Below are 20,145 nucleotides of genomic sequence, written 5' to 3'. Positions count from 1 at the left end.
AAGATTTTGCCTTCAGCAATATACATTAAGTGAGAACTGGTGCATCAACATTTAACTAGCATATATCTATAGCACTATATAAATAAGTACAGAAATAATAAAGGTGAGTGTATTCACTGAGGCATGGAGACTGCTCAACAGAAAAAGAACGGGTACGTTTCTCAGAAACGTGAATCTGCAAAACAAAAATTGCTCTCAAGTTAAAAATAATAATAATAATTGTTTTAAAGAGAGGAAAAAGTATTTGGCTCTATTTACAGCAGTGTATACCACAGGATATTTACAATGGAAAGTGCTTTCATGTACACCACTTGATGTTCTAACAAAGTACTCGTGCAAGAAGAAATGGGAGGCAGAATAAAAGTAAACGGAAGTTGAAGATATTTCTTCAGGGCACAGGAAGTGTCTTAATCCTTCCTGGCTGTCATATTTGTTCCTGCAAGACATTTTTCTTCGCAAAGAAGACTCAAAAACATCTATTATCACATCAAAAAATTTGCTGTAAGTACCCTGGGCAGAAGGAGAAAAAGAGGTGACTAATGTTACCCATGTGTGTGACACAAGATCACATTGGAATTTGGGTTCTTAGGAGATCAGCACCTAGGTATTTCAATTTCTTTGTTCTTGATACATATTTCAACATTTATTTTCTGCCTTTACAGAAATCTATGCAAAAAAAGTGTAGACCTTTCTTAGAAATAAATGAAACTGCAAGCACTTGTGGTGTTTTAGGAAGCTGAAGCATGGCAATAAAGCAAACCTAAGGCATTGTAAATACAAAATGTAATAAATGTATCCTGAATTCAGAAGTATAATTTAATTCTCCCCAGTTACCACCAGGTGGCAACATCATAACCCTAAAAGTTGTTTTTTTTCTGAAGTAGAGAACATTTAGATATAAGGAAGTGATGTATCCCGTTGCTGCATTCATTCCAGGAAACAGTGCAATTACATTCTCTGACAAGGTTCAGATTTCTGCCCAACTTTGTCATTTGTATAGAGAACTACAGCTGCTACTGAAGACATTAAATGTCAAGCCTCCTGGTTTCCACTGAATTTGTATCATTTAACTCTCCTTTTTATTTTTTTAATTTATTTTTTGTAAGAACTTGGGTTGTCAAGAATTCACGATGAAGAGCCTTTTTTTGTCTCTCTTACTAGTCTCTATTCTGTTTATGAACAGCTTTTCAGAAGTGCGAGGAAGGAAATGGAAAGGTGAAGGTACAACACAGAACTTGGAAAGTATTTTCATTGGAAGGTGTTATGACTATATCAGAATTGTGAATCCTGCTGTTGGGTAAGTTTTGGCATGTCTCTGGATTAGTTTTTATGTTCTGTATGAAACGATCAGTAATCAAAAGTCTGATGTTTCATTCCTAGCCATGAAAGTATTGAAGCCAACATTCATGTAGCTTTCTAGAAACAAAAATTGAACTTTGATAGATGTTGTAATAACAAGCGGTGTAAATAAGGCAAGATTTTTAATGTTTCAACTTCATATTGCGCATTTTTACCCTAATAATACAGTGTTCTGTGAGGAAGGTGCTGCACAGAAACTGTGGGGATGTTACTTCTGAAACACCAAATCTGGGAATACTCCTGGGAATACCAGCTTCACTTTGCATGTGTTGTAGGTCAGGTCAAGTAAGAGGGAAAGGACCACACTTCATAGCTGTTGTGTGCTACTGAAAGAAACTGTTTAGTTTATCCACTTGAGAAATCAAGTAGAAATCAACTGGTGAAGTGTTATTACCTGTTCATCATCTTGTCATAGTCATATTTTTCATCAACTGCACAGAATTGGAGGTAACACACTATGCTAAAATGACCACTTTTTAATTCTTCTTTACATTGTTTTGGCTTTGGTAAAAAGGAGAAGTCTAAGAGCGGTCTCACTGGGGTCAGTCCTTTTTTCTGTCACCGAAATTTTTTCTGATAGTTTGAAGGTATTTGGAGAAGGGGAATGGCTGGGTCTCTGCAGTGTTAATTTGTAGTCTTATATAAAGTTAGATTATGTTGCATAATAGTAGCAAATGCCACCACCTTCCCCCAACCTCCCATTTTCAGTTCCTCCTGCAAAACCGGAAGATGTAGACTTGTCATGAGAACAGGTTTATGACCTTTAATGAAGGCAAAATGACACGTTTCCTCCTAATAACATTCTTACCCTATCAGAACCCTTTTGCTCAAAGTTCTGCATGAAAGAATCCATCATCCTAATGCAAATAACACAGTACTAAAAGTTCATCTAAACAACTCAAGCTTGGCAAATATATAAACACGTCAGAGCAGAAGGTGCCAGTAAACTTTAACTGTACATCTCTACACACCTAGAATATAATATAAACTACAAAAACTTAAGTCAGTTAACAGTTGTTTACATATCTAAAGTCTTATCTTGCAGTATACTCTAGATAGGTAAAGTTCCCATTACAGTTAATAGATGTCGTTTCATTTTTATCAGAAGAAAGGCATAACTAATAATACAGAATACTCTAAAATGAGCAACCTAAAGGATAGTTATTGTAAATTGTAAAGTTGAGGAGTCTGAACACATTCATCAAAATATTCTTACTTAGAACAGCATAAAGCAAGGCAGGACCTTAGCACTGCTTTCCTGAGTTAAGGTCCAGATTGGCTTTATAAAAAGAACAGCTGCACAATTAATTTCATATTATGTGTTTTTACTCTCTTTCCCTTAGGTCTATAAGCAAATACTGTAATCTAAACAATATTGAAATTTCATATAGCACAGGTGCAATACAGATACTCTAATTATTTATTATCCTTTCTGTTCACTGTCTGTTTCTTAATTGCTCCCAGGCTAGCTTTTAGAGAGGCATAGCCACCTGGATAGTTTTTGCTTTTGAATTTATGAGCAAATAAAATAAAATAAAATAAAAAACTTTACTAACAAAAAAAGAAGCTGGCAAAACACCTCTTTACACTGCAATAACATTAAAACCTAAAAATGTTTATATAAACATAAGGAAAACCTTACATTAAAACAGAACATACTAAGTTGCAAAAGAGGTGTTTTACAAAAGTGAGGGATTTGAATGAAAATCATATTTTAAGTTTTTTAATAGGACTATGCTGTATTACACAAACACAACTGTTCCTATAGTGCATTTCTTCTATATTTTTTACAGGTAGTATATAATGGCAGTTTTGGGGGGAAAATAACTGACTACTATGAAATAAATCTAATACAACTTACTAGTGTCTATTAAGATTGGAAGGAATTGTCCTGAACTACAGTCCTTTCCCACTCAGTAGTTTAAGAAGTATTTTGCAAGCTAAGAAATAATCCTTTTGATTTACTAGCTGTTCAAACCTGAGATGAGATGATATGAGGAAAAAAATGCTAGTGAATTAGCCAGAAAATTACTGCTGGTTTCAACTGTCAACAAAGATTTCAGCTGATGATAATTTACAAGTACTAACATGAAGAGTGTGCTTACAGTAAACAGCTCTTTAGCAGAACAAGACATAAATATATACAGGTGTCAGAAGCTAAAGTTTGAGAGCTTAAAGTTTGAGAATTTAAAGAGCTTGAAATTAGAAATAGTGTGCAAATCTTGTTATCAGGTAAGACTATTTAAATATTGGAACCGCTGATCAAGGGTCATATTGCACCACTGAATATTATCAGATCAAGAACCCGTATTTGCTTAAGATAAATTGTTTTTTAAACAGGTGTTGGAAAGCTATTTTTTAACTAGGTGTCAGAAGCATGAGCAGAGATTACTGTGAGAAGTTCAGCGGTTTCTTTCCTGCATGGGAGCTGTTTAGCTCATCATTAGGGGTCCTGTAGCATTAAATGATCTGGGACATGCAGCATCGCAAAACAGCTGCTTAAAGAATCTCATGAGGAGAAGTGCCAGCAGAAAGCCTGCTGTGTATGCATGACATTCAATGCACAAAATGCTAATTGCAAGGTTTAGTTTACTTACAGGGACTACTATAACCTGTTCAAGCTACGGCTTTGTAATTACAACCACTCACACAAGGAATGCTTTATGCAAATAAAACACATTATTCTGTTCTGCAGAGTGTTCCCAGCGTAGATGTTGTCACAGTGTAAGTGGGGAAGGCACTGTGGGAAAGTGATGAAAGTAGCAGTTCACTTTTTAATTCCTCCAGGCAGGCTCAGAGCTTTCGCAGATGAGTTCCTGCCAATCCAGAGATTTAGGACACTTCCATCCCTCGATGACCAGTCCTGTCCTTCTGCAGATGACTGTCCCCAAGGCAGAAGCGGCAGAAGAGAACTAAGTGCACAACCTAGCATCTCATTTCACACCACGTCTTGATGAGCAGTTTAAATGTTGAATCCTTACAGTATTCTTGCAGCTACTACACAGTGACAGTACTTGTCCCATACAACCACTGTACTCACTCCAGCAAGTTACAGCTCCATAATCCAAGGGCCTGCATACACGGAAGGCATTTCTTCATCAAAACCATTATTTTGCCATCAAAACTTTTTGGTATTTCCTTCTGCCTCAAATCTGACATTTTAAGAGTAAATTTACATTCCAATAGCTCTGCATGTTCAGCTATGTATTAATTGAAATGGCTTTTCAAATCCCCCAAATTTCTAAGAACGCTGCATTTCTACAGTGCTGGATATCAGACCTCACTATGAATACCTTATAAAAGTTTTTACGAATTGCATATAATTCTAATCCCACACTGTAAATCATAGTATTTTCATTGCATTTCACTTCTTCCTAATCTCTTTGGATAGGTGCTGCTGTAAGAAACAGGGAAAAGAAAAGAGATATAGGCTCTTCCTGAGTTGTGAATTTTCTGTCTTAGCCTTGTGAGGTTTTTCATTTGGGGACTGAATTGAAAGAGATTGTCAACAAATGAGTTTCTTGCTCTGCTTTGAAAAAAAAAATAAAAAACAGTTCTGCTATTTGTTTGTTTCAATGATTGCAGGGAGAAGAATTGCTCGGAGTTATGGGAAGCTTTCAGAAATGCTTTTATTAACAAGGATCCTTGCAACATTCTACCTAAGGACTATGAATTGTTTATCAAACTGGCATTTCACACAATTCCAGCTAACAAGGTAATGATTATTAATGTTAACAGTTCTGTGACATCCAGCAGATCTTCTATCACATAGTAGCTCAAAATGGACCAAGAGTCATTCTGTGGCTGAATAAGGATTCATTATTTTGGCCCATCTGCACTTTACAAACTAAGCTCAAGCTGGATGGCACTTTTCAATGTGTATCTCTTCATTTATTTTGTGCAGTAGCTCATGCAGTAATCTTTGTAACCTTCTGTACTGCTTTACAACTCCATGCCTTTGTGCAGAAGACCCTGTTCCCGTGTCAGTTCTGTCCTCAGGTGTTCTGGATGGTTTTTGTCTCTTCCTGCCCCTGTACCAGCAGCTCCACATTGGTGCACGTTGGTTCTGTATGCATGTTACCATTTCTTCATCCTCACTCCTTTTGCAGTGAAAACTTGGCATTTGTGTGCCTTTCTTACTGGTGTTACTTTGTTCTCATGCTACAAAGGTCCCCTGTTTTGCCTGCCGTGCCAGGAGCTCTGTCTCAGTCCCTGAACTTGCACAGCTACTTTTCCTCAAGCTAGGAGCTCTGCTGGCTGCTTCCTTCTCCTCCCAGTCCTCCCACACCAGGTCTCAGGGCACTGAATGTTCAACTTTGACATGTTGAACATATTAAAACTAGCATAACTAGAATTGAGATACAGTGCCATCATATCCCATCTAAATGTGTGCTTTAGCCTCCTCTAAAAGATTGTATTTCAAAGCAGTTTTTCTGTGCACACAATTATTCTTTATCTCTAAGTGATACAAGCTAACCTAACAAATGTTCCTGTCAACATAACTTCATTCATGAGCTCATTTTGCAAACACAAGAATAACAGCTAGACATTGATTTTTCTTCAGATCATAATTCAGCATAGTAGTATGAGAGAATTCTCTAAGATATATCTGGATTATGAATGTTTCCTCCTTTTCTTCATTTTCCTAAATGTCTGCCGAGGAGGGCAAAGCTGGGCCTAATTATATTTAATATGGGTCTATTTCCATTCTCAGCATGGTGAAAATATCCCTCAAGCCTCTAATGATCAGAACTTACACCACTGTAAAAACAAACTTCATTCCTGTAAAGAGATAGCTAACATTTCCAATTAGTAGCTTGATTTTGAAAGAAATGCCAAAATATGTTTTAAAATGTTTTCAGCACCCCATAATCTCATTGTTTCCACACCCAAGTGATGGTTCATTTCTTCTGCATTTTGTATTCCTTTGTTATTTAGTCTCTCTTCTGGGAAAATAATCAGCTGCTAGTCAAGAGCTTTACCAGCGGAGCTCGTCGCTACATGTCTCTGAGTGATGCTCTCTTTGGCTTCGTTGCAGATTTTCTAATCTGGTGTGGGCAGGCCAACAGCACTGGTAAGACAATTAATATTATATTAAACGTCTTTCCATGTAACCATAATGGAGACTGACTGCTGTGTTTTGGAGGAGGCAATTTTACCCCACGAAAAATCAGGGTAGCTTCACTGTCTCATTCTTGCCTATTTGGTTTGAATATTTAACACAAAGAAATCTAAGCAGTGCTGCACAGGAGATAAACGTTGGTCCTTTGGTGGAGCTCATTGCATCCTAGGTATGGATTAGTTGCTTTAACCAAATTATTGAGTCATAGTTTGTGTAAACTGCAGAGGATGGAAAATGCTAGAAAAAATACTGTTGTCAGTTTCCTGTGTTATGTCAGACCATCTTGTATGTTCAGTGAGTAATGCAGGACTATTAGTAGTTGCTTTCTAAGGTCACTTTTTATGGCCATTATCATCTCTTTAACAGTACATATCACGTGCCTTCCTACAGGACTGGACTATGAATCTTGCCCTACCATGGAAGAATGTGAAAACAATGCAGTGGATTCTTTCTGGAGGATGGCTTCAATCACTGTAAATAGTGCATTAATGCTCACTTTGTGCATTAGTGAGTATGTTCTGGGAAGTTCAAGAAACATTGCTGGATCAAAAAAAAAGATTTAAAGTTATAATAGGGGTAGATTTTTCCCTCTGGTATAAATAATCCTTTCTAGGCTGGGTATAATTTAGCAAGAGGAATCCAACTCTTTCATCTTACCTAGCTAATGTGTTCACATTCACTGTCAGCTGTCTTAATGTATATTAAGCATATACTAAGCACAATAAGCATGCTAAATATCTAAAGAATACAGGTCTGAAGTGGCATTTGACAGCTTTGAGGAAAACCCTTTATTCATAGATCAAGCCCAACAAGGAGTGCCAAAATGCTTTATTCTTATACTGAAGAAGCTGTCTATAGGTTTGAAAAAAATAGTTTGAGAAGATACATTGAATTAAGGCATTGGCTGTTTAGTTCTTGTCTTCTCTACTGAAGTGAGCAGCCTAGGATGCTAGTTTGATATTATATTCACAATTCTTGTATTCTCCTTGGTAAAATGCTCTCCTTGGTCATCATTTGCTTGCAAGACAATACCAAGTCATATAGCAAATCAGTAAGCTGAGTTGTGAAAAAAAAATATTTTGTATTGCAGTATGCACAGCACAGTTCTGGGGTGATACATGTCTTGTTGAATGGTTCTGCAGAAGGAGGAGCTTATCCAGTCAAAGGGTAAGAAAACTGTGTGTGAACCCAAAATAATGTATTCAAGGTCTGATGCATGCAAAGAAAGGTCAACCTTCGTTGACCCAGTTGTCTGGGTCTTCTGCCACAAGGATTGGAAGTCTGTTAAGTTGTGGGGACACCTGTTAATTATCCCCAGCTGTAGGAATCAACATGAAATGGATGAAAGCAATCCTCTTGCATTTTAGAAGCTGCTATGGCAAGTAGGATAAAGTCTCTTTGAAAGCCACATTCATTCAAGTCAAGCAACATACTGCAGCAAAATTATAGCATCTGCGTGTCTTCAGAAAAATGAGCATTACAAATTTTTTAATCAGGGATATCTTCTAGGAGAGGACATTGTTATAGGGAGTGTAGCCATTGCCAGGTCTAGGAGCAAACTGGGTAAGTTCTATAGGGAAAGTGCTTGGTCCTGCTGTTTCTCTGTGACAGAGATAAAGTAGTTTGAGATTCCTTATCATTGAAATAAGAAAAAATAAGAAGGATAATGGAAAGCATTAACTCCCTCTTCTTATTCCCTGCTTATATTAAGAATTGATGTATTTTACCTGATTTGCAAGTTTTTCACTATGCAGAAGTTCATCTAAGCTTGTATTTGAGATCTATTGTAAATAAGTCCCTAAGAACTTTAACTGAGTATGTGGCTGTAATGGCTGCCTGTCTTTGGTGAAATATAGATCCTTCCTTACCTCAGCAGACATCCTGTTCAAGGCTGATCAAAAAAAAATATCTTAAAGCACAGAACATATCCTACTCCTGTTTACTAAGTGAATCATAGAATCACTAAGGCTGGAAGAGACATTCAAGATCATCTGGTCCAACCATCCCCATACCACTAATGGCACTCACTAAACCATGTCCCTAAGAAACATGTCCAACCTTTCCTTAAATACCTCCAGGGATGGTGACTCCACCATGTCCCTGAAGACTGATAATCATTGCAAAGTTAATTTTATTTCCAGGTAGGAGGAAACAAGAAGTTCTTAAAGCTACCACCTGTTCCAGAACACCTACTGTGTACTTATCCCATTCCCCCAAAGGCTCCACCTCTGTACACAGCTTTCAGCTAATCAAGAAGACTTGTATGGTTCCCTAGAGTTGGTCAAGTGGTCAGCCAGAACTGAATCTTCTGCAGATGATATTAGTTGGCAGCAGGCCAATGCCCAGATTCCATTATAGATGCTGACCCTATTTCAGAAATCTCTTACACGTGCATTAATTCTTCCCATCATTTCCCTGAGTTACCTACCTGGTGGTATTCTGGCCAGTGAAATCTCCACCTCTGGAACACAGCCTGCCAAGAAAAAAAATAACAAACAGCCAGTTACTCCATCTGTGTTCTTCGCTATGTATTATCCAGACCATTTATGACTGAATTTCTTTAAGATGTGTTTTTTGAAAGAGGCTTAAAGTTGAATAACTAATAGCAGGTGGTAATTCGAAAAAAAAAATAAAAATAAATCTGCCTGTCTTGCTAAATATCACTCTGGGCTATTTTCCATCAGTTATTTCAAAGGAACTTCAATAGTTCATGCTGTATTAGTTTGTACACTTAAATCATTTCTTAAATCATTTTAGGTCACCATTAAGTCACCTGTAACCATTTTAAATTAAGATGTGTTTCTCACTTCATTAGATGCATTTTTGGCTGTCAATCACATATGCATGAACGAGCAAAAGAGTTAAAAAATAACTGTAAAGTTTGTTTTGTTTTGTTTTGTTTTTTGGGGGGGGGAGAGAGACATTTTCCCTCTGTATTTTAGACAGGCTTGAATACCTTGGACGGGCAAACCTCCTGTTGGTGCTACTGACCTCTGGTTAGCCAAAGCCATACACAGATGTGACCAAAGTTGGCAACTGTTGGTAACCACCTCCCACTTCTCTGAAAGTTTAAATTAACATGCTAAAATGGTAGGCAAAAAAAGGCACACACCTAGGCTCAGCCTCGCACCAAATGTGCAATGAAAACACAGCCCTTACAAGCTCCGTGAGAGGAAGGAAAGAAAACAATGAAAGGGTCAGCAAACATTAAAATACATCCTTGCTGGAAGGGTTAGAAATCTGTGTCTTTAAAATACCTGCAACTCACAAGAAAATCAGTTACAGACATTAAAATAATCCACTGGACTTGGCATCTCCCATTTAATGTCAGAAGATTTAGTTGTCATTTTATTATCCTGTTTTAATTGTTATACAACTACCTAGGAAAGTAAATTTACATAAGGCAATAAAGTGGAAGATTCTTCCTGCCAGGGACAGACATATCTAGAAGTTTCTCCCTTACAGTGTTATGTATTCCTAGACCAAATACCTCGTTATTTTTTTCTGTGATTTCATATCTAAAAATATATTTGTCTCGTGGCTGTTGTTATATTTTATTTTAAACAGAATTGTGTTGTCTCTAAGAGCATTAACTACAAGAATGATCTTTCCTGACTAAATATCAAATGCTTTTTTGTTTGGTTTTGCACTTTAAAGTTCAGTTCACTCTGGTTCTCCTTTAAGTTACAACTTTAATCAGCCGAGACCCTCTAAGAATAAGAATATAAAAACAAAACCTCTGATTAAGTGTTTGACTTTTTGGACATTCAGAATGTGAATCAGATTTTTTCAACTCTGTGTTGAGTCTGGTTGTAATCAGAAGATATAAATGTAAAATCAAGGAAGCTCATATGCTACAGCAGGATCAGGGGCTTGACTGCAAAAGAGATTTGACTGCAAAGGGATTTTTTTTTTTCCTGTTCCATATAGTTCTAATAATTTGTTTTTTTTTTTTTGAATCAGATTTTTTGCAGATTATGAAATACCTAATCTCCAGAAAGATAAGATCTCAAAAATTGTCATCTGGGTTGTGGATGATATTCAAGGACCAGATAGGTAAGTTGTATCATCTAAAAACAACTCACTTCTCCTTTTTCAACCAGTCTTTAAAATTTTACCCTAGTTTTCTCTTTCATTACAATTGCATAGCAATTAAACTAAAAATATTTTAGATGATCTCACTAACACAGAATGAACAATCCGACATTCACAAAGACTGTATAAATAGGAGAATTAGAGAAAATAAAAATAAATTGTCATATTAGTTCTGGAGTCCACTCAGTTAGTTTGAGATACGTATGTGTGGATCTCAAACCTTAAGTGATGACATAGCACATGCAGTTTTGCTTTTCACAGTGATTTTGTTGATCAACCTATGATTTCTTTAGTAATGAGTATTTACTGACCAATGGGTAAGTGACAAACCTTACTACTTGACATTGGTTCACTTTTTAGAGGTCTCAGTAGGTTCTATACTATGCCAAGCTTTCTTTGCTAATTTGACCAAATTAAAAAAAAAAAAAATGATGCTAGGTATAGAAGCAGCATTTAGGATTATTCCTGTTTGTGGGTTGTTTTGTGTTTTTTTGTTTTTTTTTTCTGTCTCCTGTTTTAGTATTGCTTTGTATTCAAGAAAGAGGACAAGCTTCTAACAACAAGAATAATTCAAATTTGTTATAACTAGCTTATTCTGTAAAGACAGCATCGACTCCATCACCAGCTAAACACCTGACAAAGAATATTAAAAATTAAAGTCTTTATTATTTTTTATTATTTTTTTTCTTGTTTCTGTAGTGAAATCTCGGAAACATAGGAGTGTTGGTTAATGGAATCTGCAAATGCTGTAGAAGCTGAAACCAATCTCCAGTTTCTGCAAACTGTATATAAAATGTTAAACAACTATAAGCAAATGAAGCATTATAAATAGCAATGTGCATCAGTTTTCTATGTATGTTAAGGAGCGTAGAAGAGACAAAGTAATGGGGATTTATATTACTAATTCCATCAAGTCCAGTGAAAAGAAATTGCATGATGAGAGACATGCAATAATATTACAATCTTTTCTCACAGAGATTCCTGTGGAAAAAATACTGTAAAGATATTAGAAGACCGACTGAAAGCCCTTGGCTATGATGTCACCTGCACTGACAATTACAAGTAAGTGAAAATCCTTCATAAATACAGTGTATCTGCAGGAGCAAATTATCTATATTAAATTATTGCTTAGCTTCAAATGTCTAAGTGCTAGACTTAAGTACAAGTGTCTAAGTACAACAGACTTAACATTTTCCAGCAATGAATTAAGCAAAACACTGCATCTTATTGCAGAATTGCATAATTAAGAGAAACATTATACTTACCCAGTATTAGACACAGAAGATGTCCTCATGTATCAATTCATAGTGAATGTGTATTTGAACCAAAAATCTAAGCAATAGTTGAAAAAGTGTTAAATGTCTGCAGAATTACTAATTATTAACAGCAGTATTCACAGCTCTAGTTATTCAGAGTATCATTGAAGGGAAGCTTTAGACATGATAATATTTTGGAGTTTGTTTCCTTTCTTCATTTGTTTTCCTTGGTGTTCTGTCTGAAAGATGCAAATAAAACAATCTCTTCACAGGCCTGTACTGTTCTTGCTCTGTGTGGATTATCCTGATGACTCTAACTGTATTCTGTCATCGTAAGTAAAAGAAGTTCAATCCATCACCAGTGTCATTGCAGCCAAGTGAATAATGCAGAAGTCAACAATTAACAGATTCCATCTCAACCATCTATATAGCATCCATAAGCAATATGCATTATTAAGTTTATTACTTACTTTGTATTAAGTAAATAATTTCTATCTAGAAATTGTGCACAAATCTCAGTGAGTTCCTGCTGTTGCAAATTAGGTGTTAATCATTTCTCTTTGATCACACAATCACACTGCGTATCACTAATGGTATGAATGAAGTTTGTAAATATCAGTGTTCTAATGCAAAATACTCAAAATTTTGAATTATTTTCATTAATATTCATCCAAAAATAATGAAATTGTATGTCAAATGACAATAGAACTAAAGAACACTTCTCCAGCTACTGGAACTTTTGGTTCCAAATTTTGAGAAAGTTTTTTTAATCTTCCATTTTGCATGCAAGCTTAGTTTCTACATTTTAATACATTTACTTTGGTCCAGTAGGTTATCTGCAGAAAATGCAGCTTAAATCCAAGATAAACCTTTTTTAATTAGCAAGCGTCGCTCCCCCACTAGGTTTAATTGTTACCCTTCCTATATATATATATATACAATATATACAATATATATATTGTGTATAATATATATATATTGTGTAAAAAGTATTAAATTAATTTATTATGTATTTCATTTAATTTTACAGGAAAGAGGTCTGTTTTCACTTGTGTTTTAAACTGTATGTTGTTACATGTATAGGTGCACATAAGATACTTGAACATCTGAATATGAAAACTTCCTCACAATTTGGAAACTTGCAGGATACATAAATGTGTAGAAGTTGTTCTCTAGTTGTATTATTTTTATTCACAGTCCATACATTTGTCCACATCTTTTCTACTGCCCTTTCTACCCTAATTCAAGCACTTGCAAATCTTTTGTATGTTAAAACCCTTGTAATACTGCGATGATTATCTCTGCTATCAAAAACCTGATTTGCTGTCCCTGGTTATGGCAGCACATGACTCCTGTGCTCAGGTTTGGATATGTTCTGCCTGCCTCTGAATGGACGTTGTGTGGCAGTAGTGCTTCACTTAGCACAAAAAAGGAGATGTATATCGCTTCCCATAGAATGCGTTCAGTTTTTAATACACTCCTACAGAAAAGGAGTACTCTTCTGTTTCTGTGGGTCACTGAAAATTTTTACTCGTCTTGTCACGTGACAACATTTACATCCAAATTACATCCCAGCACCAACCTATAAACATGCAATGAAAACAGCAGCATTTTAGAAATCACTGAGAGCTCTAGACTCCTTTTAGGTAGTAGATATTAAAATCAACCTGTTCCTGGCTTGTTGAGGCATTTGTTTTTTAGTGGATACCACTTGCATAGTGGATTAAACAGGGTCTCCTTGTCCTGTCAGTGAATTATAAGGCTTTTGCTCATAGATGTCATGGACTTGGCTGTTTTCATCCTCATCAGGAAAAGTTTCCCTGCTTCTTTTCTTCCTGAGCTTTACATTCCCTCTCGTGTGCATGGCAATGCAATAGGTTTAATACACTTCGTATCTATGCTATCCCTGATCAAGACAGAGCTTCCCAATCTGCATGCTAAAAATTATTGCAGCTCTCTGAAATTTAAGTATCTGAAACACTTAACACGAATGAATACTTACACTTTTCCCCAAATCACTTCTCTGCAACAAATAACATCTTCATTGAAATTAGCTGCCCTTTCCAAAAGAGCCTTAAGCAGGTGTTAGATAAATTATTTGATGACTATCTTCTAGATCTGTTTTCTCTGTAGATGGATTCTCCCTCTCCGATGCTCAGTTAGCTGACATGGGAACAGTTTGGTCAGTAGTGGTGTTACTATTAAGAGCATGTATCTCAGCACAAGGATGTTTAAGGGATCTGAAGGTGCACAAATCCATGGCACCTGATGAGGTACATCTGCAGGCCCTGAAGGAACTGGTGAATGTGGTTGCTAAGCCACTATCCATCCTAAGTGATAGGTTGTGGCAATCCAGTGAAGTTCCCACTGACTGGAAGAGGGGTAAAACAACCCCCATTTTTAAATGGGGAAAAAAAGGAAGACCCAGGGAACTACTAGGCCAGTCAGTCTCACCTATGTACTTGGCAAGATCATGGAGCAGATCCTTCTGGAAACTATGCTAAGGTACCATGCTGAGGAGAAGGACCTGGGGATGTTGGTTGATGACAAACTCAATATGAGCTGGCAATGTGCGCTTGCAGCTTAGAAAGCCAGCTGTATCCTTGGCTGCATTAAATGTGGTGTGACCAGCAGGTCAAGGGAGGTGATTCTCCCCCTCTGCCTTGCTCTCGTGGGAACCCACCTGGAGCCCTGCATTCAGCTCTTGGGCCCCCAGCACAAGAAGGACATGGACATATGAGAATGAGTTCAGAGGAGGGCCACAAAGATGACCAAGGGCCTGGAGCACCTCTCTGAAGGAGTTGGGGTTGTTCAGCCTGGAGAAGAGAAGGCTCCGGGGAGACTTTATAGTGGCCTGCCAGTACCTAAAGAGGGCCTACAGGAAAGTTGGGGAGGGACTCGTGGTCAGGGAGTGTAGTGATAGGACAAGGGGTAATGGCTTTAAACTAAAAGGGGCTAGGTTTAGATAAGGTATTAGGAAGAAATTCTTCACTCTTAGGACAGTGAGGCCCTGGAACAGGCTGCCCAGAGGTGCTCAAGGCCAGGCTGGATGGGGCTTTGGGCAACCTCGTCTGGTGGGAGCTGTCCCTGCCCATGGCAAGGGGTTGGAACTTGATGATCTTTAAGGTCCTTTCCAACCCAAATCACTTTATGATCCTATGGTTCTATGACATCTGTTAAGGAGAGGCTTCCTTTGCATTGTGTGTACACATAGGACATTTTCATACTTCAGCAATAAATACTGACCACAGGCATGCGGGCTTCATTGCATCCCCTTTCACTACGGCTGTTTGTTACAATGCTGATAGCTGGCTTCTCATCCCCTAGAGCTTAATGTCCCGAGCTCAGAAGCATCAGTTGTACAGAAGACTTTTGTCACCACAGCTCCTGTTACCTCGGCGCTCCAAAGGAGAGGCCTGTGGCAGTGGGATAGCCCAGAAGGTGCTGTGGTTTACTTGGAGCTTCTTGGGTAGTGATAGTGCCCCTTAACTCCTCTCCAGGAACTGTATTCCTGCTGAGCCAAAATTCAGACTCCTTTTTTGACTTTGACACCAGGTTTGAAGAAAACATGCAAATAAAAAACTGCCCACTAGATGGCAGAGATGGTTTACAAACATAAGCAGAGGGGCAGCCTAATGCAACCTATTAGTGGCGGTATTTATTACTTGCATTTTTGCAATGTCAGGGAGTCTTAGAAATGGTTCCAGATACTGTTGTATCAAGCACTTTAAAAATATAGACTTCTAGGACTGCTGCTCTCTAGAAGAGCTCTATACTTTTCTCAGGTATAAGCCAGAGATGGTACATGGACATGGAGCAATAAGGAGGCTGAGGTAGTATGGACAAACAACGTAGAAAGAAATTTCTCAGGGTTCTGCACACAGATGCCCTATTTATAAAGTCATGACAGCTAAAGGGAATCTGGTGGCAAGCGCTTATAAAGAAACTTCTAGCTTAGCACTTGGACTGCAAACTTCATCTTTGGCAACAAACCTCTGGTATTTGAAAGAATCCTAACTCAGCCTTGTGCTGTGAACATCCTGTTTGTTTTCTTTTCTTCAGATCTGCACCACCAGCACAAAGAAGACCTATATCTTCAGACAGAGGAGGCAGCTGGAACAAGCTCATGTTTGTTTCTCTTGTAGGCTTTTTATTCAGATCTGCTTCAGAGTACTGAGATAATCAACTGAATCCATATTCTCTATTGTCTTAGCTGGCTCTAAATTTGGCTTTAATTAATTTCTAACTATAATTTCACCCTAGTTCTGGGACTGGCAAACTTGCGTATTAAAACCCTGCATAATTCTATCTAGATATCAGCTACTAATAGCATAAAAAATCTGCTGCTAGAAAGCCTCACCCTTCATTTCCTTTTCTTGAGCAGAAGAAATCCATTGCTATTTTATCTTATCCAAATCCTCCAGAATGAAACTGAGAATAATACTTTCTCTCTGTTCATAGAGTTCACAAAGAAAACCTAAACAATGCCCACCATACATCTCCCAAACAACTAAATCCTACTATTTTGGCCTTGAAAACTATGCTTTGAGAAGGGGAAGTGGGAGCAGGAAGTACGAGTTCAGATGCTCACTTGGTGCAAAATACAATAAGCAAGACAGTGGAAAATTTCAACTCATTTTCATAGTCTAGTACTTGAGCCAAACTTAACTGAAACTGTTATACACGTAATAGTTACAGAATACACAAGCCATGTATATTTACCATGGACTGGCAATTGCTTCATCATCTCCACAGCTGTTCCTCGGCTGGCTATCTCCCTACCACTGGATAATGGATAATACGGTCAGTATTACTGGGTCTAGAAGGCTCCACAGGTTTTCTAACACAATGTGGTTAGCATATCAAATTCAGACAAGAACCTGACAAGTCAGATATTTGTCTGCTTTCAGTGGACTCAGTGTGTTTGAGAATATATGGAGAAGAAAGCAGCTGTAATCTTGAAGGTCTCTTGAGTTACTTCTGCGAGTTATCGAAGTGTTCTAGATGGATGTTCATCTAAACTAGCAGGACATCCAGCTACTAAGATGACACATAAATCTTCGGAAAAAAAATAGTTGTTATTTTAGAAAATAATTGGAATTTTGTTGCACTTTCTCTGTTAGCTTCTGTGTTATTTATTTGTGTTTGTGTTAGCTGATTGCTAAGAAATTTGGATGGAATGTTCCTGTTATGTGAGTGTTTCTGATTCAGGACTTTGTAGTTGATTTGCATCCTTTCGGTCTTTGTTACAACTATATCAGGTTAAATGTTTGAAAGATAATATTTAAAATATGTTGTTGTTGCTTATTTGTCTGGTTTCCATTCCCATAATAATCTTTAAATCAGTTCCTGTGCAAATTCATTTGTACAACATACAGAGCTGCATTTGCCTGTGTCAGAGTTGGATTAGGGCTCCAGCTCAAAGGATTCTTGTGTGTTTCAGAAACTTGCAAAATGACTGACGTCAGGCTCACAGATAGGTGCCTGAGCCACCTTTGGGTCTAGTGTTGTCCTGCCCACTGACCAGTGTACCACGGTGTGGGGGGGATTCAGAGGGTAACTAAATATCATCAGCAAGGCATATGCCTCTCAGGCAACTGCCACCCATAAGCCAAGTGTCCCCACTGGCCTACTTTTGCTTTCTGGCCCATGTGAGCTTTTCAGCCTCCGGACGCTATCAATTTCAGCAGTGCAATCATGACTGGCAGTTATGCATGGTACTGAACACACTGCAGGAAGTGATAAATAATTCCATTTTAAAACTTGCAGGAGGCACAGCAGGATAGATTCAATGCAAATGACTTGAGGTTATTTACTGTTTAACCTTATATCGAGACCAACATACCCAGAAACCTCTTGCAGAATTTTCTTATTTCTAATATTCTTGCCTCTATTCCCATTATGTCGACTCAGCAGCAAAACCAGCATTTTATTTTTCCCAATACCTTTTGAATAAAGTGCTTCAAGCTTGAAGGAAAAGCTTGGGAAGATCTGTAAAGTTTTTTAGCTCACCAACTAATATAGCTGGGAAAAGAAGGCAGAATTTTAGATACGTAGTCTTCTTAAGATCTCAAAGGCAGCAAATATCAAGCTGAGTATGGATCAGTTCTGAGTTAACTTAAATTGTTTTAATTAGTGTGAAAGAACAGTGCATCTAGCATCTAGCAGGGCAAAAAGCAAAGTGAGAAACAGTAAGGTCATTTCCTAACAAAAGTGAGCAAGAGAATCCCTTCTTTCTCTTATATTTCCACAACTACACAGCATGCAAATAGTGCTATTTACATGTATATTTTACATGTATGTGGTGAGAATGAGCCCTGCCTGTGCTCTGCCTTAACACTTGGTAAATGCTGTGATTAGCAATGTCTCCTGTAAAAGCTGTGGCACATGTGGAGGCATCATGTCTAAATGCCTGCTAATGCTCAACAGGGTGGATCAAAAATGGATTCAAAATGTTTTGATCATTCATATTTGTACTAGCAGTACTGCAAATACAGCTGTCTGCAGACATGAATTCAGGTCTGGAACTGAATTTCAAGGGGGAAAATGATTCAAGGGGGAAAATGATTCAAGGGGGAAATGTTTCATAGGAAAACATTATTTGTATCATTTCATTTTGAACACAATTTGATACCACAATTCTGTGTAGATCTGTCAATACCCAACTACTCCTGGCAAACGAAAGCATCATGCACCATAGCATTACGGGGTGCTTTGCACTTACACAGACAGACCTGTGGAAGCTACTGATACAAATATTGCATATCTTCACCCATTTTGTGGACCACAAAAACTCAGTTATGTCACGCTCTTCATTCCTATATGCAAGTAAATATAATCTCCCTTCCACTAACCTATTTTTGTTTCTGCTGCATGTGTTCGTGTCACTGTATCTGACAAATGCAGAACTCTAATTCAGAATAACTTATTTTTTCAGCATGTATGTGCATGCACACATATACATCTGCTCATGCCCGCTCTGACTACTTTTAAATACAAACTCTTGAGTGCTTTGGAGTAAGTGCTAATGAGAATAAAGCAAGGACAACTTGTTCACCTCTCTGCCCTTTTAATACTGCTGGTGTTTATTTTTGTCGTATTGGCCTGACGAGATATGCAGCTGACACATCTGTGTTTCCAATCAGCAATCTCAAATGTAGTGAAACTTCCACCGAAACCTCAAGAAGTTGCATAGTACTCAGTTGTTCAGAGGAAGGGAACTTCTATGATAATTTTCTTTAAAACTGGATTTGCTAGAAATAATTCTGATGTATTCTGCTTCAACAATGGAGTGTACGTTGGAAGAAGGGTGCTTTTAACAGAGGCAAAAAATTTGGTTTAAAATAGCTCAGTATAGGGAGGCACGGCATCTTAATTTAGGCAAATACTAGGGTGGTTCAAGCAGCTTGCAGGGGTTTTTCTGATATTCAGGTTTTTCCTAATTCCAGTTTCTGCCCAATCTAAATGTACTTGTCATTGTATTTAAGAGATGAAGAATATAATTTGCTAATTTTTGCAGGTAGCTGAGTTCCTGTAGTTCCCTGTGAATCACAAAGGCAAGCTCACAATAAACTCTGTCACCCCACTACAGCTCAAGTGCAGCCCAAGCTGGCAGGCAGAGGGGCTGAGGAAACAGTGGCCTTGGAGCCCAGCACAGACACTGCCCTCACACCGTGCCAGAGCACCCACCTTGTCCAGGCAGCCCCCTTGTCACCTGCCTTCTGCTCTCTTTCCTGCCATCTGCAGCAAAGGTGAATCTGGTCTCAGTTCAGATGAGTTATTTCATATTTTTAGCAGAATATGACTGAAAATGTATGACAATGGACATTTTATAAAAGGAAAAAGAACCAGGAAATTATATTCAATAATATGCATTTCCTTTAGCTAATAGCTACCAAAGTATTAGTCCTTTACTCGTGACTAGGAATACCTCCACACGATGCTTTGGTAAGCTCCCAAAGTGCAGACAGAAGGGATCTTCCCGAACCATATGTCTGGAGTAACTTGAGTTATAGCATAAGTTACAATAACTAACAAAGTAATTGTGTTTTCCTGGGTGTCTGTTAGTGAATATACATGATATGGTCCGGTATCAGATACTAACAAGTGCTTCCATTAATAATTAACAAGGAATGTCAGGTATTGTAGGTATAAACCAGGATGATAAGTCAAGAATTTGGCAAACACTGGACCACCAAATTGTAGGAAGACTTTTTCCTGTTTGCAACAGGTAGTCAAGAGAGCTGTGCTAAGAAAATGGCAGGCATTGCATATTCTTAACTAAGTTATGGTAATGATGTAGAAAAGCTCCTT

The 20,145-nt window shown here is 37.8% G+C and overlaps 1 protein-coding gene across 1 annotated transcript; it reads left to right on the top strand.

Moving 5' to 3' along the window:
* Positions 1–943: 943 nt before the first annotated feature.
* On the top strand, positions 944–18,947 carry LOC116489206 (ADP-ribosyl cyclase/cyclic ADP-ribose hydrolase 2-like). The gene is made up of 9 exons (XM_032187407.1): positions 944–1,297; positions 4,945–5,074; positions 6,298–6,433; positions 6,872–6,954; positions 7,572–7,648; positions 10,445–10,537; positions 11,552–11,638; positions 12,105–12,164; positions 15,895–18,947. Exons 1-9 carry the CDS (start codon positions 1,131–1,133, stop codon positions 16,007–16,009), a joined length of 948 nt encoding a protein of 315 aa, XP_032043298.1. The 5' UTR covers positions 944–1,130; the 3' UTR covers positions 16,010–18,947.
* Positions 18,948–20,145: the final 1,198 nt, after the last annotated feature.

Source organism: Aythya fuligula, chromosome 4 (assembly GCF_009819795.1).
Source record: "Aythya fuligula isolate bAytFul2 chromosome 4, bAytFul2.pri, whole genome shotgun sequence".
Lineage (NCBI taxonomy): Eukaryota > Metazoa > Chordata > Aves > Anseriformes > Anatidae > Aythya > Aythya fuligula.
Note: the sequence above shows the minus strand (reverse complement) of the source record. Positions and strands in the feature narration are given on the sequence as shown.